This window comes from Electrophorus electricus, chromosome 4 (genome assembly GCF_041902795.1).
Source record: "Electrophorus electricus isolate QZ-2024a chromosome 4, ASM4190279v1, whole genome shotgun sequence".
NCBI classification, from domain to species: Eukaryota; Metazoa; Chordata; class Actinopteri; order Gymnotiformes; family Gymnotidae; genus Electrophorus; species Electrophorus electricus.
Genome location: NC_137500.1, coordinates 39,217,501 through 39,234,868, shown reverse-complemented (window position 1 = coordinate 39,234,868; position 17,368 = coordinate 39,217,501). Strand labels below are relative to the sequence as shown.

The 17,368-nt window shown below is 38.8% G+C and overlaps 1 protein-coding gene across 3 annotated transcripts in view; it reads left to right on the top strand.

Annotated features, from left to right (window-relative positions):
- The window catches only part of myo1b (myosin IB), a 61,168-nt gene that overhangs the window by 21,367 nt on the left and 22,433 nt on the right, over positions 1-17,368 (top strand). For all 3 annotated transcript variants that reach the window (XM_081713722.1, XM_027012651.3, XM_027012649.3), the window contains exons 5-14: positions 1,395-1,499; positions 3,919-3,965; positions 9,303-9,366; positions 10,886-10,984; positions 11,413-11,516; positions 12,012-12,159; positions 13,151-13,269; positions 14,217-14,303; positions 14,387-14,452; positions 16,354-16,458. In XM_081713722.1, coding sequence (XP_081569848.1) covers positions 1,395-1,499; positions 3,919-3,965; positions 9,303-9,366; positions 10,886-10,984; positions 11,413-11,516; positions 12,012-12,159; positions 13,151-13,269; positions 14,217-14,303; positions 14,387-14,452; positions 16,354-16,458 — 944 coding nt within the window. The remainder of the gene's footprint in view (positions 1-1,394; positions 1,500-3,918; positions 3,966-9,302; positions 9,367-10,885; positions 10,985-11,412; positions 11,517-12,011; positions 12,160-13,150; positions 13,270-14,216; positions 14,304-14,386; positions 14,453-16,353; positions 16,459-17,368) is intronic.

Genomic DNA, 17,368 nt, shown 5'->3' with positions numbered 1-17,368 from the left:
TTGGCATTGACACACCTAACTGCCCAGGAGAGCCACAGATGTCAGTGGTCACCACAGGGAGAGGTCATTATTCACTGTATGATGTTCTGACTATCAGGAACCTGGGGCTAGTCATTTACTGATTTCAGCATAATTATGATAACTTGGTACATGTGGTTATCGTGTGGTGTGTGTTTGTTTGTTTGTTTGTTTGTTTACAATAACTTTTTATCCAGATCTCAAGCTAAATTATATTTTCATTTGCCTCCAAGATGAAAAGTGAAAAGTTTAAATGGTATACTCTAGTAGGATTTGTTCCCTTTTTATTTTTAATATCCAACCCAGCTTAATCTCTTGCATGAATCATAGCAGTTCACAATGCTTTACCATCCATCTTTAGTTTTCTGTTGTTTTAAACATCTCTCATTGGCATAAAAGTCAAGTCTAGGAATTCTATCTGGCAGAGGAGTAGGATAAATGGAGAGTTTAGCAATGGCTACATGTGTTTGTAGTTTAAAGAAAAAATAAGGTGTTAATACTTCAGTACTTGTCACAGGCTTTGAAAAATGTTCTGTTCTGATTTAGTAAAAATATAACGCATGCCCCCAGTTAACAACTGCCTCATTTTCTAGTTTGGTCTGTCTTTAGTGCTCCTACCTTTCTGTGGCACATAAAATGCTAAAATGACATGCATTAATTGTTAAGGAAAATGAGATTCCCTGTTTATGAAAAGAAAGTAGACTGACTGGTTTGTCCTTTGATGTAAATGATATCCCTTAAACCTAAAGCAAGGGTCAAGATTTGTCTGCGCTATGTTTAGTCTTTTATGGCACAACAACAAAAGGTGTTTCTGGGAACTGTGCATGTGGTGGCTTCATATTTTCAGCTGTAGGGATGATTTAGCACGGTTTTATGGCTTATTGGACCTAGTGTTGAAGTAAATTATGCTGTGATTGGGTACCTGTTTTTTAGCATTCTTTTAAAGCCAGCTGTGACTTTGAAAATGAAGTTGATTTGTATAATGCACTACATCAAAGTTAAAGTAAATTTACTTTTAACTGTTTCTTCTTTCAAACGTGATCAACTCTTTTATCTAGAGTCATTAAAGCTAAATATCTAGCCCAGGTTTTCCACATAGTCAGATTTGTGCTGGTCTGTGCAGCTTTCTTTTAGTGAATTTTCTTTGTCTAACTCTATATAAAAAAAAACAAACAAAAAAAACATTTAATTTCAAACACTGACAGTTTAGTATAAATGGGATCTAATGTGATTTAAATGGGTTAACTCCTATAGGGAACTGGGTGGGATAGGAAAGCCAGACAGACAGGACTGGTGAAGGAGGGAGCTTTGGGGTGTGGTTTGCTCCATTTAGCTGACTTTAACCTCTGACCTCTCTTCTGAATTGTGTGTGCCAGAGGCCAGCAAGCTGGTGATGTCATATGTGGCTGCAGTGTGTGGGAAGGGCCATGAAGTGAACAAAGTGAAGGAGCAGCTACTACAGTCTAATCCTGTGCTAGAGGGTATGTATATAATGGGAGCTGTTTCTAACCCCTTTACACAAGTTAACAGTTTCATGGGGTCTAAATGAAATGTCTGACATATTTTGGCACATGCTTTGATCAAAATACCACAAGGATCAAGAACCTCAGCACTCTTCTCACACTGTCAGAACATCCCTGCTCAGAGCATCTGGGTTGAGTGCATGTTTCTTCAAATGATGAGCCACACCCCATACTTCCACAAGGTGTGCTGATGCGTTTTCAGTTTCACCCTACTATTGCAACTGTTGAGCATGATACCTGGGAGAAACAAGACTGCTAGAGAAAATTTTTGGTGAACCAGTCAGACCTTGCATTTGCTCTGAGATCAGCTTGCTACTCATCCTATCAGCTACATACACCTTAACATACATACCTATGTACTGAAAAGCATACCTTCTTGTCAAATTACGGATAACAAATTACATGTCGTAAAGTACATTTTCCCTAGTACAACATGCAGTGTTGCTAACCTGCATTGTAAAAGCAGTCACAAAGTGAGTAGCACACATGCAGGTTTTTTCTGCCTGTGGCTGGGATGTGGCCATCATAATTTTATCAGATCACCTCCTTTCTCCACTGAGGCTGGGGTTGATATGGCTCTTTGTGCTGCTCTGTGCTTAGCTTTGACATGCTAGCAGGTCTGATACGGGGCTGGAGCTGGAGATTATTCTGATGACTCCCTTTATGATGTGTTTAAGGGATCCAAATCTGAACAGTTTCCTTTCTTTTTTCTTTTCTTTTTTTTAGGGCAGCCCACAAGAAACTGATTGGGTTGTCTAATTTCACAGCTTGTGGGTTGGTAGGCACTCCAGATACCCAAATATAAGTGCACAAGAGATGGAGGGGAAAAAAAAGTGTTTTATATGTCCCATTTAAATTGTGCTCTCTCACTCACGCGCTCTCACACACACACGCGCGCTCTCACACACCACACACACACACACAAACACACACTCACACTCTCCTACCAGGCTACCTTCCTATCTTTCTTAAAAGCTGGTTCTTTTGTACTAAACTGACACTAAACTGACCTGTATCTAAAATGATTATCTATCTGCAAGGGACAGAAAATGATCAATTCTAAAGGTTAGTAGTTCATAGAATAGTTTAGGATGGTTGCATAAGAGGATGGTGGTATGTCAGGAGATTGATCGTTCCCTTACAGAAAACTGATCGCTGACTAATCAAAAGTGAGTTCATTTTGGAAGAATGACCCGCATTAAGCAACATACAAGAAGACTTGACGGCTGCAGGAGCGTACGCACACACTGCTGACGTTTTGTGGTGGAGGAAATCTTCCTTAATGGCAGTACGGGTCCAATGGAGCCAGATTTTGATCTTAAACTCATTATTTTCACATTGCATCTCATTTATTGCGCTTCAGCTGAAAACCTGCGTCAGTTTAACTTAGATCCCGGGCACCTGGGACTTTTGTCACATTTTGGTGTACTTCACCACGTTGCACTTCAATTTGTTCATGACAGGTTTGACAACTTGGGGCTCCGACATATCCGTGCGCTTCATTTTCCCTTTATCATTTCACCCGGGCTCAGCTGTGAGCTTTTTGCTGCTAATAGAGCACAACACTCTCTGATTCCTGTTGATATGCAAACAGGGCTGTGTTTTTAACATAAAGGCCATGCACAGGAAGTGCCAGTGAGTGATGAGGGGGATAGAAGTGCCCAGTTAAGCTCCACATCTGTGAGAGTTTTTAGCTTCTGGCTGTAATGATCCCCATGTCCCAGACTTCCTGCCCCATGCTTTTGCTTCTATAGATGCTATGCGCTGCCAGGACTGAAGAAAAGCACAGAAAGATTTTAAAGTAATGGCTTGTAGTTTTAGTCTCGCTGTTAGCTGTGACATCACTAGTTTTTGATGCTTCCCTGAGTTGAATGCATGAGTAAACACCAGATGGTCCATAAACCTTTAAAGCTTTAAAGATTAGCAATGAAACGGAGTACCACACCTCTAATAATATAATGATGTTACCTTCACATGGTCAGTATTCCCACACGCACTAAAGCAATATTGTCATCTTTGCTCCTCTGCGACAGTCTGGTTTTTTTATATATATATATATATATATATATATATATATATATATATATATATATAAAATATATGCTGACCTTTCATTGCACAGATTTACAAAGATCAAATTTTAATCAGCCTAAAAGCCAGGTTGAAATGGATGTGTGAAGCTTTGCCTGATGAATGAAAAACATTTAATATGTTCCATACTCCCAAGTTTTGGGTTTCCTGTCGTCTGTGCATATTTCTGATGACACAAAAATGACATCATAATTTACTCCTTTGATTCTACACATTCAGACTGTCAATAAAAGGCACTATGGAAGTGTTCTGTCCTCTTACTAATTCAGTGTTAACCCATTTGCAGCTTTTGGGAATGCCAAAACCGTGAGGAATGACAACTCATCTCGATTTGTAAGTATTTGTGTACATTTCTATCCAAAGTGCTGAATGACTGATTTCATCCCTCCGCCGAGTGTTTGCATAAGAATACATCCATGCAAACCATTGATCCTACCATAACAGTTAATGGCGACTGAAATAAACTTGTGTTCCCTCCCACAAACAGCTCTTACCTTTTTGTATCACAGGAAGCCCATGGAATTAAGCCATGTAAACCATTTACTTGGAAACTGAATTGAAATCATTATGACTAGGCAGTTGATACTGGATACTATTGACATTTTTATTGCTAGAGTACATCCAATACTTGATGGGGGCAATGCAGTCCTACACATTTGTCATTTTCTATTGTTTTGAATACTGGTATTAGATTGAGTTTAAATAAGTCTAGAAGACAACTTTTATACCCTACTACATTATAAATTCTCTCACAGTAAGGAATATTGTATTCTTTGGACTGCAACTGTCCAATTTTCCCTGTATACTGGCAAGTTTCTTTTAATTTGTCATCAGATAGTCTAGAAAATTAATCAATTATAGTTTTATCAACAAACATTGTGAACTCCAGGGACTACAACTTGATATGGCTAATCTATGTTTAAAGAGGTATTGTACCTCTTGTCTCATAGCTTCACCATATTTACATGATATGCATGTTTCAAGAGACAGTTTGGTTAAAACCTTAAGTTTTTTCTCTGGGTACATCATTGGAAATGATGGGGAAAACATCGTGTCTCTAAAGCATTCCTCATGTGACTCTGGCAAATGACCAACTAGTGGTGGGTTAAGTGAATTCAGTCATACAAGCAACTCTGAATTGGGAAATCAAGTCCTAATAGGGACGCAGACCTAAGAGGTAAGAGAACATCGTACAGGGGATGTGATCTGTGTCTAGTACAGATGCTGGAGCCATGGTGCTTTCAGGTCAGCGACGGTGCACTGTGTGCCTTTACACTCTAGCTCTTTGAGCTTGTAGTAAGACTTTAACATTCTGAAGTGTTAATGACCACTTTCACTGAGCTACTTCTAAATAACATACAGTCTTTCAAATCCAGATGGCATAGCTGAATCAGGTACAGGCAGCAGAGCCAGCACTTCATGGGATTTAAAAGATCTTGGAGGTGAAATTAGAGTCCTAATCTGTTTGTATGGTACTAGGAAGGCGAAACACAGTAAAACTTAATCGCCCGAGTCATTTTTTTCCTTAGAGGATCTTCATAGCACACAGGACTGTTAAATGGAATTGGATTCCTGCTTTGGTTTTTGGCAACAGTCCTACACAGTCAACCAGGACCAACTCCAATGGCTCACCAATCACTGGTATGGGTTTCGAAGCCACCGGTGGAATAAGATAGTTTAGTTTTCATATAATACACAAATGGCAAAAGGAGATTATCTATGTGAGGTAGCTCAGGAAATGTGCTTTAAAACCTGTGCACTCATTTTATTGATACTCTTGCATGTAGGATTACCAGTTGCCTGCTGAGTAGTGCTCATGTACTTGCACAAATGCTCCACTGATGGTGGCAAGAATTCCTGACAGAAGTGTTGATGTTATGAATAGATAGTTGTTAAGTCCTTCATGACTAGTACTGTCCTGCCTTCTGTTAACCAGACCATGTAGGAGCCGGGTTTTATATTTGTTCTGCTAGTTGGCCATGCAGAGCTGTTAGTTTCTTTAGCCAGTAGGCACGGATCATGTCGGGGCCAGGCGCTGCCCAGTTCATGTTTCTGACCCACTCTTGGAGAACTGCTGCTGGAATGATGAGTGGTTCCTGCTCTGGGTGACTGAAGTGCTCTGCTTTGAGATCTCTTTACCACTGAGCACTAATGTTATATGATGATCATTCATTCTCCCATATGCCCTTCCTGTATTGTTTTGTTCCAGCTCTGGGTGGATCCACAGTCAAGTTTCTGCTTACCCGAAACTGAGAGTATATTTTGGATAGTTCATTGGCTGAGAGGGCATTTATTCTTTTATCTATTTTGTAGGGTCTCAAGCATGTCTGCTATATATATATATATATATATATATATATATATATATATATATATATATATATATATATATATATATATATATATATATATATATATATATATGCTGGTTTAATATTGTGTAGTTCGGAAACACCACCCAAGGTGAGAAGAAATCTCTTCCAGTCATAAAAATGGATAGAGAATCATTAGCTCCGGCCTTCCCCCCATGGACATACATACCCAGCACTGCAGGAGAAAAGCACAGAGCATCCTCAGAGATCCAAACCACCCAGCTCAGTCTTTTAGTTGGAGGAACTCAAAATACAACCTGAGTCACCAAAGGCCAGAGAGCGCTCAAAGCATGCTTCCACAGTAGCTTTTCCCCAGCCACTGTCAGACAGACTGATGGACATTAAAGCTCAGCGAAATATCACATCCTTTCTAGCTCCCTCACACCATGGACACTTAACACTTCACATCATTCAAACACCTGGATACTTAACCACATCACCCTCTCTCACTCTGGGTATCTGACATACAGAGGGATTTCCCCAGTCCATTCTTTATTGTGGGGTTTTTGTTTGTTTTGTCTGAAAATTTAGAGTAATAAATGACTACAGTAACTCTGTGTGTATTTGTGGTGTGCACGTGGTGCATATTTTTCACACAGTAGATATGTATAACATGTGCAGCTAAATTGTCTTTCTTTTCTGTTTTTATAAAGCTGAATCTGATGGGCACGCAATAATTCCAGTATACATCCCAGTACCTCTACAAATGCCACTAAAATCTCAAATAGAATCTTTCTTGGATGCAGTAGGTTTTCTGTCTGGACAGTGGTCATTTGCCCTATATTTAATTCATCTGTATTTGTGATGGCAGGCATCATTTCATGAAGTTTGAGCACTGATTAACTAATTGTGTCTGTGAGTGTAGATGAAGGCCTTGTCTACATCTGTAGTTCTCTCTGCTTGTTCAGATGGGTTTTTTAGTGTTTTACATGAACTCTTTGATCTCACTTTCAAGGTTTTCCTTCATAGATAGACCTGAGAAAATTAGATTGTTTTGCATGGTTCTCCACTGAGTATTGGCTGAGTATAGCTTCCTTCATGAATATAGCATATTTAAATTTTTTAATAAATCATATTCATGCAGTCAGTCTTGATGGGGGCTTTAGGTTTAGCTGTAATTGAGAGGGTGTAAACTTGTTGCTATACCTTTATGTAGTTTTCCAGGGATGTATAGTCCAGCTCACTCACCTCAACCTCAGTTGTGAAAAGATTCTTGTTGTCCGTAGGAGAGTCAATTATTATTTTTATTTTGTTCAGTGTCTCTTCAGAGTTTTACAGTAAAAAGATGATTACTCCTCCCCTGGCATCAAACTTGGTTGAGGTGCTGGATCTATAAAAATAGAAACGAAATATGAAAAAACATCCACACTCAAATCTCTGCAAAAAATTATTTTAACAAGCAAGCTTTATCTCAGACTTTCAAGACATAAATAGCCAGCAAATGAACAGAACACTCGGAGCTTGATGATTATCCATTTCCATGCAATTTTTTTCAGTTAACCTTTCCAAAGTTGAATCATGTTGTCCTCTATTAGGCTTACATGTTTGTATCCGTAGTAATTCACATAATGCTTATAATGGCACATCACATCCATATCCATGTAGTCAATAATGGAACTAAATTCCCCATTCCATTATCCCACATTTCCTCTGCCACCTCAGTTCCCTCTGCTTTTTCCCGGATGCGAGCTGTGCTGTTGCACTCTTAGGTGTCTGTCTCCCAAACAGTTCTGTCTCTCCATCATTGTCATTTGGAGTTCAGGAAAAGGTCTGGAGTGTTCTGTTATTGTTCTGTTCTGCCTATTTACCAACACCTGCTCTTGTTTGGCAATGCTGTCTTTAACATAGGAAGAACAGAACAATTACGCTTACTGCACAAACCAGAAAATAAATATGAAGTTCAAGTTGTAATTTCCCTGGCATCCATGTCTAGATGTCTGAGTATTCTTCTAAGAGCCCTGCGTGTGTCTGCAGGACCTCCTCACCTTTTGCTGTTCTTTTGTTATTCGTGATCGCACACGCTTCACTTTGTATCCAAGCCCTAGTGCAGTTCAGATTACCTATTAAGACAAGCTGGCATATGTGTTTGTGTGCATCTGGGAGGAGGTGGTCTCAGGAGAGCCATTAGGACCTGAAAGGGATCATATCTCTCTGGCATCTGCCTCAACTTCCTTTTATCTACTGGGCACTTGGCCAACTGTCACTTGATAAAAAAGCTCTAATGTGTGTGTTTGCCATGTCAGAATATAAAGCAAAAAATGATCAGTCATGTCACATGGGTAGCCCCATTGCTGAGAAAGGGTTGCAACCATATGCAGGCTTGGTCATTCTATATTTTAAGAAGGGGGGGGAGAAATGTTACCCAGTATTAGTAGGTGAAATACAATTGCTGAATGTTGATCTGTTGTAGCAAGTAAACACATTTACATGGTACAGAGGGGAAGAAAAAAAACAAATTGCAGAATTGGGAGCAAACATCTAATTCATGCTTTTTTTTTGGGCGGGGGGTCTGATAGCTGTTTCTGATTTCTTTCTTGATGTCTTTTAATATGATCCTGGGCTTCTACAAGTAGGTCAGAGACTAAAGTTTTTGTGTTCTGCACAATAACACCAAAACCCCCTCCTATTCTACTAGCAGAAAAGCACATCCTTGCTGATATTTCCATGCATAGAGAGGTTTGCTCTTTTTTGTGTTTTGTATAACCAAATTACCGTGCAAGTTGCCATCTCCTCTGGCCAAATTATACTGACAAGTGTTGATCTCTCTCTTCCTTCCATTGATGGGCGAGAAGTTTAGGTAGTTGCTTTAAAGGACAGCCAGGCAGTCCTCTTACAAAATGGAGAAAAGCGCAACTTGTCAAGCCAGCCAGCAAAAAACTGAGATTACTGTTTTTTTAATTTGATGTCTGTCTCTTTTTTTTTTCACATTCTCAGAGGGGGAAAATGTGTTTTCCTTTTGGAAAGTCTAATATGATTGACAGATTATTTTGTGAATAGACCTGTGCTTGACTTGGTGACTTTAGAGCAGCCTTATTTTTGCTGACTCATGTTTCAGCAGGATTTTCAGCAACTGCTACCTTTCTGCAGGCATTGCGTCCTGCTATTACAAGCCACAGTATTGACGTGGTTTTTTTCACCTGCAGTCTTCCAGTATTGAAGGCCTTGGTGTAATCTCATCAGGACAGCATACTCCCTCATATCTTGTTTTGACTATGCAAAGGAAAGGCTTTTTAGTGTTTGGACTCTAACATGCCTGTTTTGGACATGCTAATACAAATTATTGCTCCTTTATCCACAGGGAAAGTACATGGACATCGAGTTTGACTTCAAAGGAGATCCATTGGGTGGTGTCATCAGTAACTGTGAGTTTAATTACAGGATCGATATTGGTTCCACCCATTTAACAGTACCTCTGTGGGGCTTTGAGTGGTTTACAGAAGCTCTGTCTTTTTCATGAGCTCTTCTGCTCCAGTGGTGGCCACAGTCGCGCTTCAGGAAACTATCGTAGAGCTCTGTCGCACTGCAAAACCACGGACTGTGTCCTCCTGCAGCAAAGCAAAAGGGCTGGGACAGGCGCACAAATGCAGGGTGTGCTTCAAAGGGCTCTAAGTTTAGTCCGTCTCCACTAGTCACACCACTTCACACCCACACGTCCCCAAATAGTTTGCATTTGCCACAGTAGCCGCACATCATCTGGGATGGAGGCTTTTTCACTACGTTATTGTGTGTTGCTTTTAATGACGGAGACATCTGCTCTAAATGTAATTTACCAGTCACCCACACAGTTGTGCAATTAGACCCTGTTTTTGCTGTATGCCCAAGACACCGTTGACAAGGTTAGCTTGTTTTGCCTTTTATACAGCATGATAAACTTTTATGATGAACTCTAACATATGCTGTATTTAGATCCAGGATTGGTTAATAATTCAGTGTACCACCATTTATATCAAGCCAGTACACCTTACAGAAAACTGGTGGAAGCCATGAAATGGTAGCTGTGTGAAAATGAGTGGACAAATGCCCTGAATGACATGCAGAAGACAGCAATGACCCCAAATTCCAGCAGTTTCCCCATATTTCAGAACTTTTCAGAAAGTGTGAGTGTGCTAATGCAACAACAAACTGAGTTTTCTAAGCAAACACATTAAAAAGTGCAGAGAGATGTTCTCTGAAATCTTTTCGTTTAAAAGGTTGAACCAGTAAGATTGAGAGAGCAGAGAGCAATTCATATGTGAAGGTATCCTTATTTTGGCTAACACTTTAGGTGTGAGAGGACATCTTTTATAGGCTCCTGCAGTACTGATAAGATCTTTGCTTTGAGCCACTGAGCCACTGCTGTGTATCAAATACCTTTTCTCTAACAAATAAACCTGAGTTGTTTTGGGGTTTTTTTTTGTTTTTTTTACCACCCAAGCCCCTAAAGAACAAGTGTACAATAATTACATAAGTGACTAAAGTTGCATAATAATTTTATAACATTGATATATAACACCGTGTGCATAATCCTGTTTTAGTAATAAATGTCTGGCTCTGGTGAGTATATTTATGTGCTTTGGCATGTGTCCCATCCTGCCAGAGAGATGGATTCTGTCAGACTTTGTGTTTTATATGCAAACACAATAGTCAAAGAGAGGTTCAATATACTACTGTCACCCCAAATATTTTGGCCCTACATTTACATATTTGGTAAACAAGCCCTTTGCGAACCTTGCTGCACTGCTAATTAGCACATTATTATTATTATTATTATTTTTATTTTTATTATTCAGAATAGTCCTTTACTTGAATTCCTCATGCAGTTTGTCTAGTGTGTTAAGTAATATGATGCTTAAACTGATTCCAAAGTAATTTATGTGCTTTCCTGATGTTTTCTTTCCTCAGATCTTCTGGAGAAGTCCCGTGTTGTGAAGCAGCCAAGAGGAGAAAGGAACTTCCACATCTTTTATCAGCTGTTATCTGGAGCATCAGAGGATATGCTCAGTAAGGGGGACCACATACAATAATTGTACATGTTCTGTACTTACACCTGTAACATACAGCTCTAAAATGGGCCCATAATGTGTATGCATAGGTTTGTGCAGAGTTGTGGTAAAAGATGAATGAATTATGATTTAAAGTAAAAGGAAAGTCCCTGGCACCTGGGTCAACAGAGACTGCTCTATCATGCTTTATTTGCACTTCACTGGACCATGGCCATTGTTTGACAAGCTTAATAAAAAGAACAATGTAGTAGTCTTTAATTTCAGAATTCTAAAGGGTAAACCAAACTGAAGGCTGTATGATTTGTAACTATATCTAACTGTAACAATGCCTGTAAGATATCCAATACCCAGTTGATCCTCAGCTAAATGGACTCTTGGACATTCTATATCACTCTGCCACTGTAACACAGTATGTTAATTTTTCAGAAAAACTGAAGTTGGGCCGAGATTTTAGCAAATATAATTATCTAAGTCTTGATTCAGCCACTGTCAATGGACTTGATGATGCAGCAAACTTCAGGACAGTCAGGGTGAGCTTGCCATGTCACACACTCACACACACACGGATCAGATACCATAGGTGTCATGGTGTACTGTAATGGTACAATTAATACACATTACTGAAGCTATAACTGTCACCAAACCATCCTTGAACTATGTTTACATTTACAGCATTTAGCCTATGCTTTTATCCAAAGCGACTTACAATTATGAGTGAATTCAACTTGAGAAATTGAGGGTTAAGGGTCTTGCTCAGAGACTCAACAGTGGCAACTTGGCAGTGGTGGAGCTTAAACCAGCAACCTTGTGATTACAAGTCAAGCACCTTAACCACTGATTAAATTAATGTGTGTGTAGAGCAAGCAAATGATAAACACAAAGCTGTTTGAGTAAGTTTTCACATCTTTCCCCAGTACCCTTGAGGTGTCCATCAGGGTTTGCTCATTTGACAACTTCCATCTGTAGTATCATATTAATTGTCTATCAGCTTTAGTAACTGGAACGTTTCCTACTTGATCCACCAGAACGCCATGCAGATTGTGGGCTTCCTAGAGGATGAGGTGCAGTCGGTGCTGGAGCTCGTGGCTGCTGTGCTCAAGCTGGGAAACATAGAGTTCAAGCCCGAGTCACGTGCCAATGGCTTTGACGAAAGCCGTGTCAAGGACAAAAATGGTAAGGGATTTAAACAAAGCAAGCAAATGAAATTTCTCCAGGAAGAGCCAGCAACATTTTTGACTTTATTTTTCTTTGAAGTTGAATTTATCTAGAAAGTCAAATCATCAATCAGAAGGAACATTATTATCACTATATTTGCTGATTATTATATATCTAAATATTGGATTTAGATTTCCTTGGTGAAGGAAATCATTAATACTTAATGTGAAATTAATGGGACCGTGTCCCATACCTGTTAGTGTATGTTGGCGACCTGGTTGAACTCTACTGCAATCTGTTGATTATTTGTGCAGTCACTTAATGAATGTTTATGATGCAGTTAATGCTTGTATTTTTAAGTAAAGGAATACCACACTGCTCTATATAAGCCATCATTCTGTAGGCAGTCGGGTGTCACTGGTTAATCTAGTTGTTTTTGTCCTCACAACATGAATCGATTGTTTATGTATTTAATTGTGTGATTTGTATGGAAAGTTTTGTTGCTCTGCCTGACTGCTTTTTTTTCTAATAGTTCTCTGTGGAGAGTGCCGATATAATCAATGTTTCAACCTCTGTCCATGCCTCCACTTACATAAGACATTTATCTCAGAGTGGTCTGCAACACCTAGTAACAATAAACTGTTTTCTGTGTCCTTTCTCATTAGTAAGGTGGATTGCTATAGTGTTTGATATGAAGGTCTTTTGTTAGGTTTCTGGCTTAACCTTCATTGTAGATTTGACATGCAGAAATCATTTGGCAATCATTTGGCATTTGGCAATCATTTGTCCAAGCCCGCTGTCCTTTCTACCGTACATAAAATGTTGTAAAAGTCATGAAAAACGTAGTATATGTTATGAGCATATATTAATTACTGTTGAAGTGTTTTCAATTTTGAATACGTATGTTTTGTTTTCTTTTGTACTGTAATGTTGTATTAACCTTTCCATTCAAAGCTCATTATTTTGTTGGATATTCAACTGTATTTTGTCTGCCATGTTCCTGCTGCAGATCTGAAGGAGATGTGTGAGTTGTTGGGCATCGAGCAATTGGTGCTTGAAAGAGCCTTCAGCTTCCGTACTGTAGAGGCTAAGATGGAGAAGGTGTCCACAACACTAAATGTCGCTCAGGTTGGCCTTCTCCACTTGACTCCACACTTGATGATTATTCATATCTTTCTTTCCATTATTAATAGCATAGCACTTCATAACACTCCCTTAGTTCATATTTGTCTCTCCTTCTTCTCGGGTGAATGGACTTGCAGTGGGAGATGATATCAGTGTGTTCCCTCCGTCCAGCTTTAGAGTCAAATTTCTAGTCCTGAAATCTTTCAATATGGCTCCTACTTGAGTGCACAAATGATAATTACAGAATCATTTATGCCCCTCTGAAATAGCAAATGCATATGAACTAGTAAATAAATGACATGTGACATTTATGAAACAGGAAATCCCAGCTGCAAAGACTGGTCGGGATTCTGCAGGATTCCCAAACATTAAATGACGCAGGATGGTGCATGCCTATAGAAACATCTGTCATAGTTGCTGTTAGTGTCTTTGATAGATTAGGAGCCAAAGTTTCATGGGGGTGCTGTTCCACTGAGAGTTAAGAGACGAGGTTTCATAGGGGTGCTGTTCCACTGAGCTATGGCATGGCCCCAGAGGCCACACCCACCTGTCTAGCCAGTTGAGCCAAATACGCTAGAAAGAAGAGACATTATGGGCCTTGTCTGTACAAGCTTATATCCTTACAGCCCTGTCCCCAGAGACATGTTCACCTATGCCTTTGTTGCTTTCACTTTCCCCAAGTATGGTTTCAGGAAAAGTAGCCAAGTGTCATTCTTTTTCTGGATAATTTGCTTAAAGTCAGACAGAGTTCAGCTTCACACCCCAACTGACAGTGTTCCAGGTTGACATGACTTGGATGACCTCACTCATGAATGAGTATGAGATAATGTCTCTTTGAACTAGAATATTTGCGTTGATCTCGTACTGTTTTTGTGTTTGAGGGTGGCATTTTTTTTTTACTGTATGGAAAATATAAATGTGTTAATAATTATGATTTTTTGATATCCTAGGCCTATTATGCTCGTGATGCACTTGCCAAAAACTTATACAGCCGTATGTTCAGTTGGCTGGTGAACCGAATCAATGAAAGCATCAAGGTATGTTTCTTGATCTTATTTTCACATTATTATTAGACATTGTATAACAATTTATAGTTACTTTTTTTATATTTTATATTTAGGCTAAAACCAAGGCCCGAAAGAAGGTTATGGGTGTGCTGGATATTTATGGTTTTGAGATCTTTGAGGTAAGATCTCCAAAATCAGTTTCATATTCTGTGACTTGTACCTGAAGTGCAAGGCTGCATTTATAGATGTCTTGACAGAAACACAACTTGTCACTAACGCTTCAGTCCAACACTCCATACATACAGTGTTCAGCACAATCACCCACCTTACTTTTTCATGTGTACATATCTTATACATATGTTTTAGATGTACCATCTAGTGAACTTTTTTTAATGAGTATGATGTGCATGGGTGAGACAAGACACCTACCATTAAAGTACCGTTAAAGGCTTAATTAAGGTCTTGTTCTTATCTTGGTAAGATCCTGAGTTGGATACTAAATGGTTCATTTACTATTCATAAATTATGTATTGATACATAATTAATCTTTTGTTGTGTAAAGATAATTAAATTGCATTATTGTAATAATGCACAATACACACTTCAATCAATTGTTAGGCAAATTACTCACAAAACAGAATGTTTAATAAACCAATTAGATGCATCCAATTTGCGGTGAACTAGGAATAAGATTTTAATTAAGACAAATTATGTGTACCTTAAAATAGTGTATTAACACCACTACTACTTTTCTTTATTATGGCAGTGTGGTGGCACTGTGCTTGTCTGTGGATGTCTGTTTATCTGCATTTGTCCATATTATTTGCTCAGCTGTTTGTCTTCCTTTTTCCTTATTGTTGTTGTTGTTGTTTGTGGTGATGGTTGGGGGGCTACAGGATGGAGTAAGTACTCCTCTGAAGATGTCATGTGCCAGTACGCATGCTATGATTTAAAGCCTTTAATCTTGTCCTGATTCAGTGCTTTGTTTCTCTAGCCTCACACAGTGGTGATGATGCACAATAGCCCTGTTAATTGTACTCTGGCAGTAATTCTCCACTTCAGAGCTAATGTTCCACTGCCTATACTAAGGTTTTTCCTCAGACAGTTATGGAAACATTAGCCTGAGTTGCAGTGATTTTAATGCTTTTGGGCCACACTGATGAAGCATTTGCAGTTGTTCATGTCCAAGTTGTCACTTACATTTGCCATCATAATCACAAAACACTGCAGCCTCGGACTTCGCTGCCAGTATAGCCTCTGAGTGAGTGCAACGTTTATAAATAATGATACAAAAAGGCAGAATTCTTTTTATATACATGTTTAGGCTTTTACCAAAAGGCACAGCAGGATTGCAGTGACTTTGGCTCTAAGAGACTGCACTGTTGTGGGTTTTTCCTTTTTTGATTGTAAGAGAGAAAAGAATTAATTATTTGCATTTTTTTTTTCTTATCTGTTGATGAACCCTTTGGAATATTCCCTCATGAGCAACCACAAGAATTCTAACATGAACTTTTTAAAGTAAATGAATAGTTAACTAATATTAACTAACCCAAGAATTAATTTTAACCTTTTCATAAGAGGCTAGTTAAATGCTATAAATTAGTAGTTATGTTTTTTTTTGTTTTTGTTTTTTTTTATTAAACATTGTTCAATATTTAAGATTGCACTGAAGACTTTGGATGGCTAATTGTTGTGTATCACTATATGAATCCAGCAAAGTACTTATTATACAGTAAAATGCAATTGATCATGAAAAGCAGTATCTTTTCTACTAAAACTGGCAGTATAATTATTATTCCATTATTATGGACTGATATTGTAATTTTACATTTTGGGTGAAAGCACAATGATTCCTAAGAGTTAAGTCTTTGGCGCTTCCTTTAATAAGGGATATTTAACACTAAACCACAGTCATAAAGAAATCTTATTAGATAAATAAATCATGAGAAGGACACCAAAGGAGAACAGTGTGGGGGTTTTTTTGGGGGGGGGGTGTTTTGTTTTGTTTTTTTCCTGTGTATGGTGCTTGACTGCAGTGTAAACATGTAATTTTGATGATTAACAGTGATTAATTCCACAGGACAACAGCTTTGAGCAGTTCATTATCAATTACTGCAATGAGAAGCTACAGCAGATTTTTATTGAGCTCACATTGCGTGAGGAACAAGAGGAGTATGTGCGTGAGGTGAGATGCTGGTCCTTTATTATACTGAAGTAAAGAGAACAATATCTCATACACTATCACTTCTTTTTAGTTGTCATAATTTCATTGTTTATTTATTTTGCTTATGTACTTAGAATAACTGGTGTAATCTTGTTCAGTTGTAAACATTTGCCTATTAGCCTCGTTTCCAAAAGCAGGCTTAATGTATGAAAGGACTTTGCTGATTGTTTAATTAACATGGATTAATTAACACTCTTTCTCAAGCATATAATAATTTAATTCTTCTATGTCCTTATCAGCCCCTTGCTCTCACTCTGAGTGTGGGGGTGGAAGTGATCTCTCACTGTTGTAAGGGTAAACACATTTGTCCCTGAGGGCTTAGCTTGGGGACTTTTGTTTGCTTTCAAAACTCTTGAGTATGTACCCTAAAACAGCCATGACCTACACACTGTGATATTCCATTCCCTGGCTGAGCTCCAGCCCAGCGCATGGGAAAATAACAATGTTTTGAAATCTGGGAACAGCATGCGGACTACTCCTTAGATCCTCACCAGTCCAAACTATATATCCCTCTTCCACCATATGCCCTCCCACTCAAAGCCACCTACTGCTTCTGTCAACTTAATGGACTATCACCATTTACCAGGTTCTTTCCATTCAGTGTGGGCACATTGTGTGGGCTGTACTTGTTCTGAAGCTTGGCAGATTCAGTTCAGTTGAACAACACACAACCTCAGCTATTTGTTGGCCAACAGCTGCCGATCCAACACCTGAGAGGCTACCTGGTGGGCCTTTTTAGCTGACCAAGTATTGAAAGCTCATCAGGTTTATCCCTTAAATCTCTGATTTGTATGTGAAATTTAAAATCAGATTTGAGAGTATATAAAAAAAGAAAAATCCCCTGCCTTAGCTTAAGAGAAAGTGCCAAAAG